The 13527-nt window shown below is 39.2% G+C and overlaps 1 protein-coding gene across 3 annotated transcripts in view; it reads left to right on the forward strand.

Annotated features, from left to right (window-relative positions):
* Nucleotides 1-12937, forward strand: part of ECPAS (Ecm29 proteasome adaptor and scaffold) — a 95487-nt gene extending 82550 nt beyond the window's left edge. For 2 of the 3 annotated variants that reach the window (XM_054584528.1, XM_054584529.1), the window contains exons 38-49: nucleotides 555-621; nucleotides 1190-1281; nucleotides 1363-1429; nucleotides 1647-1838; nucleotides 2443-2651; nucleotides 3396-3439; nucleotides 3534-3726; nucleotides 5006-5144; nucleotides 7179-7284; nucleotides 7714-7802; nucleotides 11199-11270; nucleotides 12653-12936. In XM_054584528.1, coding sequence (XP_054440503.1) covers nucleotides 555-621; nucleotides 1190-1281; nucleotides 1363-1429; nucleotides 1647-1838; nucleotides 2443-2651; nucleotides 3396-3439; nucleotides 3534-3726; nucleotides 5006-5144; nucleotides 7179-7284; nucleotides 7714-7802; nucleotides 11199-11270; nucleotides 12653-12792 — 1410 coding nt within the window. In that variant the 3' untranslated portion in view covers nucleotides 12793-12936. Of the gene's footprint in view, nucleotides 1-554; nucleotides 622-1189; nucleotides 1282-1362; nucleotides 1430-1646; nucleotides 1839-2442; nucleotides 2652-3395; nucleotides 3440-3533; nucleotides 3727-5005; nucleotides 5145-7178; nucleotides 7285-7713; nucleotides 7803-11198; nucleotides 11271-12652 lie in introns of all 3 variants that reach the window. The other variant, XM_054584530.1, reaches the window with a different exon arrangement.
* Nucleotides 12938-13527: the final 590 nt, after the last annotated feature.

Consider the following 13527-nt stretch of genomic DNA (forward strand, 5'->3'; position numbering starts at 1 on the left):
GTCCTAAGTTTACTACCCAGAGATAATTGCTGTTAAAGATTTTGAAGTGTTTTCTTCCAGTCTCTTATTTGTGTCTGTGTCTTCTGCAGTGTCTTCTTTAATGGCCGTATGATAATCTGTTGTGTGGCTGTAACATTATTTATTTTAATCCATCAAGGAACACCCTGTTTGTTTTTGGCTTTTTTGATACTAAACAAGGTGCTGTGATGAATGTCTTGGGACACATTGGAAGCTCTTTCTTTTGGTTAAATTTCTAGAACTGGAAATGTTAGAGCAAGGATGGACAAGATGACATGTTGCCCTCCCAAAAGACTGAACCAATTTTCTTGCTTAGTTGCAGTGTAAGAGAGGGCCCATCTTCCTGCTGGCTTTTGAAAAAAGTCTCTGCTTGGCTCATTTAAAAGCGGAGTTTTCCCCTTTCTAGATTGAATCCTGGAGAGGCTCTTAGGCTTTGTGTATATCTTGTCTTTAATCTTTGTCACCCACCTAAAACAAAGGGTGTAATAGAGCACTGTGATCATCAGATTTAGACCTTTGCCTTTGTAACCCTGTAGGGCGGCTGTGCCAGTGTCATTGTGTCATTAACTACTCAGTGTCCCCAGGACCTAACACCTTACTCAGGTGAGTTTGTCAAAAACTTGTGTGATGGTGCTTTTATATGGCCATGTCTTGTTTGATAAGGTTGTCAAAAGAAGAAGAATTATCACTCTGACATGCTTGCGATACTGTATACTTTTTGTCACTCAAAGGTAGTACCTTTATCTTTTTGTACGTAAGAGGTAAAGGATGATCCAGTTTAGCAAACTGTTTCATAAGAGTTTGATTATTTCGTAGTGGGACAGAAGGTGAAAGTATCTGCCATCATGTAGGATATTTTTACTATATAGCTACTTTTACATCAGCATTTTTCTCTTCTTAGATTGGCTCCCAGATGGGCCTAATGAACTTTGTATACCTAGTTTTCATTTTTTTTCAACTTTCTTAACAATTTTCTAGACAGAGTTTACTTTTTAATTTTGTATCAGGCAAAAGGAAGCAAATGGGTAGTGCAACTATAGCGTACAAGGGCTCTACATCACCATGGCATAAATCAGGTACTAATTGCAGGGTTAAGTTTGTTTTGGCTCTGGGAACAGAGCAAAACATGCGGTCAACCAAGTATCAGATTTTTCTCCTTTATTTCCGATAGGTAAACTCATGAGTGCTTTGCTTAGTGGCCTGACAGATCGGAACAGTGTAATTCAGAAATCCTGTGCTTTTGCCATGGGCCATTTAGTTCGGGTGAGTTGAATTTCTTATTTAATTAAGTACTTATACTTAGATAATTATAAAGAAATGACAGGATTGTTTGTGTTTTTTCAGACCTCACGGGATAGCAGCACTGAGAAACTCTTGCAGAAGCTCAATGGCTGGTATATGGAGAAAGATGGTACCTTTCTTATGTTTATATTTAGATGTTAACAACCTAATAAAACAATACACATCAGGTCTTTCTGTGATTTTATGTGCTTTGCTAGGAACACTTCTAGGTGATTTTACTGTTTTGTTGGGGTGCAAATTGAGCAATAATAGCCTGTTTATAGATCAGTTACCGCTAAAAACAGTAAGTATCATAAAGATTGTGTTTTTTTCCTGCTTCTCCTCAGAACCCATCTACAAGACCTCCTGTGCTTTGACTATTCATGCTATTGGACGATACAGCCCTGACGTATTGAAGAACCATGCCAAAGAAGTTCTGCCATTGGCATTTCTAGGCATGCATGAAGTTGCTGATGAGGAGAAATCAGAAAAGGAAGAGTGTAACCTATGGACTGAAGTGTGGCAGGAGAATGTACCTGGTTAGTAAACAGTGCCTGTAAACTAAATCTGTTTCTTAAGAATCCCAACTGTGGAGTTTTTTACTCACAATTTTTATTCATAAGCTCCTATAGTTACTTTCCGGGGACCTTAACAGCATGTGTCCTATTTCGTTTTGAGCCCACATCACCATTGCCGAATTCTAAAGGTCGGCCCTTGGAGCCTGGTCCCTTTCTTCCCTCCCTGCCGCCTGTGCGAGAGGAGAAACTCTGCCCCAGCCGAGTCCAGTTTCACTTACGTCAGCTGAGTGAATAGTGATTTTATAATATGTTGCCTTAGGGTATTATTTAGAGTAGTGTTTCTCAGCTCCTTTTTTTTTTCCACCTTGATGCGTGTCAGTGGATGAGGACTGTTGGCGCAATACCTTCGCCGACATACCCAAGTTCAGAAAGTCCTGTTGTGAAGATTGCACAGCACCCGCTTCCTCTCCCTTTTAAAGAGTGGTGTAATGTGACTTTTGAGAATCGCTGCTTTTGATTGACAGTCACTGACTTTTTTTCAGACTTATAAAAGAAAAATCAGGGTTGGTTGGTTTGGTTTTTTTGTCATGTAAAAGTTGCTTTAATTTTCCTTCTTATAACCTAGGTTCCTTTGGTGGCATTCGGCTATACCTGCAGGAGTTGATTACTATTACCCAGAAGGCTTTACAGTCTCAGTCCTGGAAAATGAAAGCCCAGGGTGCAATTGCCATGGCATCTATTGCAAAACAAACCAGCTCCCTAGTACCTCCATATCTGGGAATGATACTGACCGCATTACTGCAAGGCCTGGCTGGAAGAACATGGGCAGGAAAGGTAAAGGAACCATTCGTGCCCAGTTAAATTTAAGGTATCCTGAAAGGATTATGACTTCCCCTTTCATTTCCTGTAAAAATTAGAATCTGGTTTTGTGGGACATCAGATGGATTGATTTTTATAGCCAGTGGGAAAAGGGTGAGCTTAGCATGATTAAATATGATATTTCATTAAAGTGCAACCCATGTGTCCTGAATATTGCACAGTAATGCTGGAAATTTGATTTTTATTTTTCACGTTCAGCTATTTAAATCTGTAGATACCCTTTTGTACCTGGTGACCTGATGCAGAGATCAGGATTGGGGATATGTGAAACTGAGTAACAAGGCCGGCTGTCTAAACCTGGACCCGAGAGCGCCCATCTCTGGGGCCTGTGCATTAGTAACAATCATGTTTTACACACGAACAATGGCAGGATACAGCCTGCCGTTGTGAAGTCAGTGGTAGCCAGCGCGGCGCTGTTGAGGAAGGGCTGGGCTAAGAGCCAGAGGTAGCTGTAATTCCACAGGTGACACTTCTGCCTGTGTGACCTTGGGCAGGTCAATTCTCTAGGCTTTATGAAATGGAAATAAAGGCAGCTATTCTGCTTCTGTAGATGTGCTTATCAAACAGTAAAGAGCTTAAAGATGACTCTAGCGAATTTTATTGTTGTAGTTATTAAATTGTAGGTAATTGTAGTCATAGTACAGAGAACATAAATGACATATGTGCTTAATAGCATTCTCTCATTTTTCATCCCTTTAGGAAGAACTGTTGAAAGCCATCGCCTGTGTCGTGACAGCTTGCAGGTAAATGTTCTTTCAGTGCAGGTGCCATTTCTGAAACTGAACCCGAAAGCTGCAGCTCTTGTTAACTGTTGATGCTTTTGTATGGATCCCATAGTGCAGAGCTGGAAAAGCCTGTGCCCAATCAGCCCAGCACAAATGAAATTGTCCAAGCTGTCCTGAAGGAGTGTTGCAAAGAGAATCCCAAATACAAGATCGTAGCCATCAGCTCTGCAGCGGATGTCTTGAAGGCCACCAAAGAAGACAGATTCCGGGAGTTTTCTGACATTGTCATACCTCTCATCAAAAAGGTAATGACTACCTCTGTCTCTCCTCTTAGGTGTCTTTTATAGTTTAAAAAACTAAGAAGAAGAGAAAAGATTTTTTGTGTCCTGTTTGCATATTTTATGTTAGGATTAGTGTAGCTGCAAATAGCAGAAAGTCATTGTCCTCAGGGTCTACGGTACATCTGCATTCCAGGCAGGTGATGGCAGAAGAGATGAAGAAAGGATGAAGGGTCAGAGTAGGCATGTCAGTTCTTCTTAAGGAGCGTTCCTGGAAGCTGCTGCCTGGCACTTCCACTTCTATTTCGTTGGCCAGTACTTAACCAGATACCTGGATGCAGATTTGTTCTGGGTGTCCATTAGCCCTCCATGGGAGAAGGGAAGAGTGGAGTTGTTTTATTTTATAGCAGTGGTTTCAGCCTGCAAGCCCGGAAACGCTAGACTTACGGGACCAGTGAATTCTTGAGAGTGGATTCGGGCAAAAGTAGGTTTATAGTTGTTTGTATGGCAAATAAGATAATAACTCATAAATAATTATACAAAACTAAACTCTGTTTCACATACGTACAACTGTAAACTTACTTGTGCCTCACCCTGTAGCTGTAATAAGCTTTGCTTTATGAACCTGAGCAGAAGCCACCCCAGGCGTCCTGGAGTGAAGACAGTGCGCCACTGTTAACCGCCTCTGCCATACCGGCAGGGGGTTTTGATCCAAAAAAGGCCAGTTTCATTTGGAAAATGACATACTTGTTTTTTTAAAGAAAGAGGGGTATAGTTTACCTATTTTTTGTGAAACGTGAAATAGTTCAAATAGCACTTATTTCTTGTGTTGCGGCTAATTTTTAGTTGTTTTCTCTGAGTAAAAAGGCTGTTTAAATAACTTTTACATACATAATGGATTTGGGAGATTTATATTTTAAATTGGTGATATCACCAGCTCGCTGGATGAGTCACTCTCAACCCGTTTACCTGTCTTAGAAGTTTGAATTGCGATTATTATCAAGTTATTTTCATCTTTAATTCCATGATTCTAATGCAAGTATTTTTATGTTGTGCTCCAAATACTACATATACAGTATTTTTTTCACCTTTGCATACAGATTTCTTATAAAGGATTTCCTATATTTATTAGAGAGGTGTAGTGTTCTGTTACAAACCCAGGTTAGAGTATTTAGCATTTAATTCGTGGTTAGCATCTTCTGCTTTGGTACCTTGATTGTTTTAATAGTATAACTGTAACTGGGAAAAAAAAACATTTTGCTTTCCTTTTTTTTTTTTTTTTTTTTTTTTTTTTGACATATTCTAGAATTCACTTGAAAGCATTGGAGTCCGGACAACCAAAAACGAAGATGAGAATGAGAAGGAAAAGGAGCTCCAGCTGGAATCTCTGCTGGTGGCCTTTGAGAGCCTGGGCAAAGCCTGGCCCCGGAAGGCGGAGACTCAGCGTGAGCACCAGGGTTTACTTAATGGGAGCAAAGATGTGCTGTGTGGCAAATGAGAGCAGCTGTTTCTTGTACAGCCTGACTGGTTAATAGTGAGAGTTATCCAACGTAAATTTTACTCCTCCATGGGCAAGTGACCTCATAGACTATTGTATTAGTTTGCTGGCTTTGCTATAACAAGTGCCACAGACTGGGTGGCTTATCCAAAAGAAATTCATTTTCTCACAATTTTTTTTTTTTTTTTTTTTTTGAGATCAAGATGTCAGCAGTGTTGGTTTCTTTGAGACCTCTCTCCTTGGCCTGCTAATATCTGAGTCTGTGTGTCCTAATCTCTTCTTCTTGTAAGGACACCAGCCATCCTGGACTAGGGTCCACCTGTATGACCTTTAAAGACTCTGTCTCCCAACAGAATCACATTCTGAGGTTTCTGGGGTTAGGACTTCAACACGTGGATTTGGGACACAATGCAGCTCTTAACAACCATGATATACTTTACATAGACAGGCTGTAAAAGGAAATGTTACTCTTCTTTGTGATCCTGTTGTCTGAGGAATCCACAGAATGTATTTGTGGGGTCTCTTCATCTTGAAATTACTGGCCTTGTAAGTAAACAGATCTCCTCCAATAAGCACATGAACTCTCTGTTTCACTGAGAACCTGGAAACTTTTTGAGAGATTTTCAGAATTGGATATGTATTTCCAAAGGTAGATTAAGTAAATAAACAGTAAACTTTTATTGTTGGATTAGGTTGCAGTTAGTTAGGAGTCCTTTGACAGGGCCTTGAACTTGGGACCATGTTCCTCAGAAGTTTGCCTTGTGTTAGTTCCTGCATTGTGACCCACCAGACGTCTTTAATATGTTTGAATGTTATTAAAAGTCTGTTGATTATTTGTGACTGGACATGTCTAAAATCAGATCTGAGCCTTGCCATTTTTGGTGAATTTTAAAAAGTATATTTGCTATGTATACGTATGTATACATTATCTTTTTCCAAATGATACCTATTTGTAAATGGTCTTATGTGTTAGTGTTATGTTATGGACTTCAGTGGAAGTCTCCTTTTTTGATGCCATTAGGACTGCTGACTTTTTCTTGAAAGGGGTAGAAAATGTTAAAGTAGGGAATTATATAAAAATGATTCACACACAAAGCAGTTTATTTTAGTGTAAGGCGTAGAGATATACATTTATTTGCCAGTTATTAAGGGAAAGGCCAAGGCCTTTGGGAATTCAGCTGGTACACATTGGTTTCTCATACACATCGTACTCATATCATCTGTCATTTCTGAATTTTATTTCTTTATAGCAGAGAAAGAAGTTAGTCTCTTACGAAGTGATCAAGCGCCCCCATCTGTCTTTACCTGTGTGAACTGAACTAAATTTTACAGCATTTAGAAAAAATAACTGCTTTGTTGAGCTTTATACGCCTTTCATCAGTTAGTGTGCTGTTAATTACATAATTGTAACTATGAGTGCAGTTGGCATGACAGGTTTGGGATAGAGCACTGTTGTCTGTTGGTAGCCCTACAACACGCGGAAGCTCCCGAGTGTCCAGAGGAGCTCCCAGCCGCTCGAGTTCTGCCTTCTTGGGCTGTCATTCAGGATGTTTTACAGGGGGAGGGGGTGGTGTTAAGATTCTGTGTCAGTTCCTTGGAGGATATTGCTTTAAAAACGAGCATCTATGAACAGTTATATAGGACCTTCATGGGAGAAGTTCTGACCAGGGAAATTTGCTTGGGAATTGGACACAAAGTCACACTGAAGGTTTTTTTTTTGTTTCTTATGGTTTTCTTTTGTTTGTTTGTTTTTGTTTTTAAATTTCATAGCTTTGACTAAAGGCATTGTTGTTTTATTTTTTGCTCCCTCCCTCTCCTCTCTCCCCCTCTCTGTCTCTCTGTCTTTCTCTCTCCCCCGCTTCTCTGTCCCGTTATCCCTGTCTGTTCCTGTCTCTGTCCTTCTGTCTGTCCCTCGCTTGCTCTCTCTTTTTTCCCTTTACACTGCCTGTCCTGCTCTGTCCCATTCTGTCTCTTTCTCCAGGCTGTTACCGTCAGGAACTGTGCAAACTGATGTGTGAACGGCTAAAACTCAGCACATGGAAAGTGCAGCTGGGAGTCCTACAGTCGATGAATGCCTTTTTTCAGGGGTAATTTGCTTCATGGTTCAGTCATTTATCTTTTTTCCCCTTGGAAATACACATATATTTATGCATAATCAATGAAATTCTTTTAAAATTTAAAAGTAAATGCTACAATGACATCACAAAGTGATACATGCAGAATAGAAATTGTGTCAGAAAGGTTTTGGGATACGTCTTCTTTTGTTCTGCTTTTTTAAAGATCTTATTTTTTACAGAGAGGGGAAGGGAGGGAGAGAGAGAGGGACAGAAACATTGATGTGTGAGAGAAAACATTGATTGGTTGCCTCTTGCACGCCCCAGGGGCACCTGGCCGGCAGCCCAGGCATATGCCCTGATTGGGATTCGAACAGGTGACCTTTCGGTTCGCAGGCTGGTGCTCAAGCCACTGAACCACACCAAAACTGGCATTTGTGTCTTGCCTCCTGAATTTTATAGGTTAATGCTTTTGGAAGAAGAACACGCGGATCCTGAGGCTTTGGCTGAAATTCTCCTTGAAACTTGTAAATCAATCACATACTCTTTAGGTGAGTGTGGTAAACTGACCTTGATAAGGAGTCCTAATTTCAAAGATCAAGGAGCTAAGCTTCAACTGTTTCCTGCCTTGTGCTAGAACTAAGTTTATGGAACTACTGAACTGTTCTATTTAATGTAATCAGTATATATGCCCAAACTGGAATATATTAATATGGAACTATAGTTTAGGATTTTATCACCTACATTAGAAAAACCTTTGTGATAAGTATTTTCAAAATAGCTTTTATTTGAAAATAATTTCAAACTTACAGAAAAGTTGCAATAATAGTACATATATCCCACACATGAGTGAAATCATATGGTTCTTGACTTTTTCTGTATGATTTTCACTAAGCCTGGTATTCTCAAGGTCCATCCATGGTATTGCAAATGGCAGTGTTTCATCTTTCCTTATGGCTGAGCAGTATTCCGTTGTGTATATGTACCACGTCTTTATCCAGTCCTCTGTCGAGGGACACTTCCATTATTCCCATGTCTTGGCCATCATGAACAATGCTGCAAAGAACATAGTGGTGCATGCATCATGTGAATAAATGTTCTCAAATTTTCCAGGTAGATACCCAGAGGAGGGGTTGCTGGGTCATACAGTAACTCTATTCCTAATTTTTTGAGCAACTGCCATACTGTTCTCCTTAATGGCTCTACCAGTTTACATTCCCACCAGCAGTGGAGGAGGGTTCCTCTTTCTCCACAACCTCTTCAACACTTATTACCTGTCTTGTTGCTAAGAACTATTCTTACAGGTGTGAGGTGGTATCTCATTGTAGTTTTGACTTGCACATCCCTCATAGCTAGTGAAGTCAAACATCTTTTCATATATCTGTTGGCCATTTGTATGTCTTCTTGGGAAAGGTGTCTGTTCAGGTTCTCTCCCTGTTTTTAAATTGGGTTGTTTGTTCAGTTGTTGAGTTGTATGATATAAAACTGAGCAACAAATGAACAGACAAGACAAACAAGAACGCATAGACATAGACAACAGGATGGTGGTTACCTGAGGGAAAGGATGGTGGGGGAGAGAGAGTGAAGGGTAAAGGTGACTGAAGGAGATTTGACCTCGGGTGGTAAATGCAGTGCAATATACAGAGGATGTATTATAGAATTGTATACTGGAAAAACATATACAATTTTATTCACTAATGTCACCCAAATAAATTTACCATATTTTGCTTTGTATAATGTGCCCTTTTTTTGCCTAAATTTTTGAGGGAAAAATAAGGATGCACATTATGCATGGTCAGTATTAATTCTGTATCTTATAAAAAAGATAAATTTATATAATGTTTTTAATTCTTTCACTTATGCCTATGCATTAAAAACATAACTCCAGAAAGCAATAACGATATCTATATGAAAAATAATACCAGATAATTGTTTCTAAGTAAATAAATACAAAATTGAATTAAAAATTTAAAATGAAAGGATTTTTTCCCCTGAAAGTTTGGGCCCAAAACATGGGTGCGCATTATACATGGAAAAATATGGGAATTAAAAAAGCCAGGAAAAACAAACAAAACAAAGACCTGAGCCCGGGGACTTGCCGTGGACAACACTGTCCCTCAGGGCAGGACGGTTGGGGTGCTCTGGAGGGGGTGCCTTTCCCATTAGCCTGTGCCTCGTTTTTCCTCCCGTCCCCTGCTGAGGGGCCCAGTCAAGGCATTAAAAAAAAACAGTACATCGAAGGCCTGTATATCCTTTAACCAAAGTTGACTGTTAACATTTTGCCCCATTCACTTTACCATTTGCACTTCTGTGTACATATTTTTCCAGAGCCACTTGAAAGTATTTGCTTACATCATGCCCCTTTACTCCTAAGTTCTTCCATGGCGCACTCCTGCGTGAGCACGGGACAGTTACCGACTTTGGGCAGTATAACATTGAGGCAGTTTTTTAAATCAAATTCTTACCATTCATATTCGAGGTGTTTTCTTGACTCAATAACTTTTCCCCTCCCCTCCATTAAGAAATTTAATTCAATCATTTATTGAATTTAGTTGTCATATCTTTTTATTCTCTTTTAATCTGGAACTCTTCCTCAGCCTTTCTTTGTCTTATGTGACATTGACTATTTTGAAGAAAAGTCTCCCTCCCCCCGTTTTTAACTAGAGTGTTTTTCATTTGGTGTTTGTCTGATGTTTCCTCATGATTAGATCCAGGTCATGATTTCCCCGTTGGGATACTCCCTCCGTAAGGGACGTGCCTCACATCAGGAGGCACGGGTGTCCATCTGCCCTCATTGACGATGTCAATTTTGATTACCTGGTCAAGGTACTACTCAATTTTCTGTGCTGTATAGTTACCTTTTTTCCCCCCTGTGTCTGATAAGCAGCCTATGGGAACATACTTTTAGACCCATACTTTTACATCCAATAACCTGCTCTTCTTCAAAACTGCAACTAACAAAGCAGTCTGGGAAGAGACACTCTAAGACCATGCACATATGCTTCTTCTCTTCAGAACGTCTTCTAGACCTAGCATGCATGGATGGTTTTCCCTGAATCAGTTTTTACTAAGATGATTTCTAACTCAGCACTCTCTTCCATGTTTACCATTTGGCAGTTGGCGAGCTCTCGTAAACAAGATCCCTCCCTCTCCCTACCTCTTTATTATTGGTACTGATACATGGATTCCTTTTCCCCTAATTGGTTTATAATTAATTATTTTTCTTAATTAACTCATTGCTCACATTGTCCCAGATTTGGCCAGTGGAAGCGCCTTCAAGCTGACCCCTGGGTCCTATTGGCAGGTCACCATCATCCTTGTGAGCACTTCTGTACTTTGTAGCATAACAGGATGTTAGAAGGTCCTCTCGTGCTTTTCTTGCTGAGGGCTTGATTGAGTGTTAACTTTTTAGGTAGACAATTTCACTGTGAACTAGACACCAAGGAAGCATGTTTCATTTGTAATTCTTGGAAGTAGTATGCTTTTGGATAAAGAACTGGCAGTTAAGAAACTAGTCTTTACAGGATCCTAGGCAGGTGTCCCTAATTTGGCCGTAACCCTGAATTGCATAATGTTCTTTGTTAAAATGAGGAGGTTGTGCAAACCTAAAAACCTTTCTAAGGTATCATGAGAAGATGACTATGTGTTTGAGACAGTGTCTTTTGAATTCCCACTTCTAAAATAGATCCTTTAAATATTGCCATTTGTTGTGGTGATTAATGTATTTGGCTGACATTTTTCTTTTAATGTAACAGATGTGGACATGTGGCACATTTAAAATATTTAATAATAGATAACACGCAAAGGGAAACTTACATAAGAAAAGGTGTGTCTTTCCCTGAATTTATAATTTATGAACATCTTTCAGTAACACTAACTTAATCTTGGAGCTTTTGTTTATAAGACATATAAAACAAATAATGTGCATTATGTGATTTTCTTCTTAGAAAATAAGACCTACTCATCTGTGAGAACAGAAGCTTTATCTGTGATAGAATTACTGCTTAAAAAACTTGAAGGTGAGTTCTTGATAGTTCTGACTAGAAGACCAGAGAGCCAGGATATTATATGGCATATGTTTTAGAAATTGTTTTATTTTTTGTTTTTGTTTTTAAATAAGCATTTACTCTAAAATACAAACACACACATATGCACACATCCAAGTGAGATAGACAAAACTAAAACCTTTAATTTGTATTGTGTTTAAATTTTATTTTATGTACTTTTTGTGTATTATGAAGCTATAGTTATCTTCGAATCACAGTTTTTGGGTCCAGTATGAGTCCTGATTTAATCCTGGTTCATTAACGCACATGCTTGACAGCGGCTAGCAGAGCTCACTGCACACGTGTAAATAAACAGGACGGCACACTGAAGAGTGGGGTTGGGAAAGCATTTTAACAGTGATCCACCCAAGTCATCTAATTTGAAAGAAGTTTTCTCAATCCTGTTTTTTATTTTTCGTTTTTCTTTTTGTAACCTTCTAATCAGGAAGATTTCTTCTAACGATCTGTGGTAATAGAGAACATTTCCTCTAGTGCTGTGTCTGTTACTGATTTAAAGAGGAGGCTTCTTTCCTTTTTCTTTTTCCTCCTCTTTTTTTTCTTATTTTAACCACATGGACTGAGAATGGGGAAGAAGGAGCAGTTTTCTCCAGATCCTATTTATTTGCAATTTCTACTTTTCTGTTTTTGCTCAGCAGTTAAAGCGCCTCTCCTAGGGCTCCAAAAACAGGCTTTTTAGACTCAGTAACACTGCACATCTTGAAATCCCTTTTTTCTTATTTCTGTAACTAGACACCAAGTTATATCATTGAATTCTCACTGTTTGCCAAATGTGTATGAATATATTCTAGATGAATAAAATGAATAAAACGGTGAAACAACTTTCTTGAAACCACATCACTAGAAAGTGGCTGAACCTCATAAACAAGATACAGGATCTTTACTTCCTGAGTTTCTCTGTTACTTCCCTGAAAGAAAGGAGTAGTAAAAAGCCGTGTGTTGAAACTGACTTTTTAATTATAAAATTTATTCAAGACTTTTTTTTAAATGAGCACATAAAGAGGCTTTTTGTGTTGTGGAAATGGCTTTTTCGTTACTGTGTCTTGCCTCATGCTCCGCACTTCGCACGTTGCTTCAGCATCCCTAGATGCCCTATGTCCCACCAGTACTGGGGGCAGAGGACGAGACTCTCTGACATGCTCTCAGGTTATTGCCAGTAATTAGGGTTTGAGACAACTATTGAATCTCTGATCATTATATACTGAATAGTTACCAAGGGGTTTCTTTGTGTTTCTTTTGGGAGTATGATATATGGAGGAAAAGCAGAAAGACTGGTTTGGTTTTTTTGCTTGCTTGTTCTATGAGGAACTTTTTTTCTTCTTTCTCTTTCCATCCAGAATCTAAACAGTGGGAAAGTTTGACATCTGAATGCAGACTGCTCCTGATTGAGTCCTTAGCAACTATGGAGACAGACAGCAGACCTGAACTACAGGAGAAAGCATCGTTACTGAAGAAAACACTTGAAAATCTGGAATAAATTAGAAGGGGAAAAAACAAACAAGTGCCATGTTTATTGGGGTTGAAATGGTGGTATTATTTGAAAAACCAAGTGGGAAAAGTAAAGATTAATCTGTAGCATGCATCATTCCTTGGCTGAAATAAAAAAAAATGCCTTAAATTTTGTTCCTTATTAGCTTTATTTTATTTGATGTTTTTAAATTATCTGGGCTGAGTGAGCTTAATGGAACATGGGTGTTTGAGAGGTGGTTGTAAGTAAAAGTGATGGAAATAGTTATTAGAAGACTAAAGCTGTTATTAAAAGAATAGACAAAGTTGTAGAGCAAGCTGGATGAAACTCTTAGAACTGCATCCAAATTAGAAATTTATTTCAGAAAGGGAGTCTATGAATCACTTAATTTAACGCCCTTGCTTTACACCGGAAGAAATAGGCTATGTGATGACATAGCTTCTTTTGCTGGCTAAGGCCAGAATCCAGGTGCTGGATAACCTGCCCGCTTTATAGGCCGCTGCCCAACAGCACTAACCCTGGCCTACCCGAGAAACTCCGACGATGAGGTGCGTACAGCAGTCCTTCAACCAGAACTGAACTGACATCATTGGATTCTTGAAATTCAGAAGCTGAACGTTGTTGTTGTCATTTGTTTAGATATCAGTCTTTAGAAAGTAATTGTTTAGCATCTTTACAGGTTGTGAGGGAGAATCCAGCCTCCGTGTGATCGTCCTGATTGCCCTCCTTTTATAGGCAGATGCA

The sequence above is a fragment of the Pteronotus mesoamericanus genome, unplaced genomic scaffold (genome assembly GCF_021234165.1).
Source record: "Pteronotus mesoamericanus isolate MK-2021 breed Mesoamerican mustached bat unplaced genomic scaffold, CSHL_Meso_final contig_78, whole genome shotgun sequence".
Classification (NCBI taxonomy): Eukaryota; Metazoa; Chordata; class Mammalia; order Chiroptera; family Mormoopidae; genus Pteronotus; species Pteronotus mesoamericanus.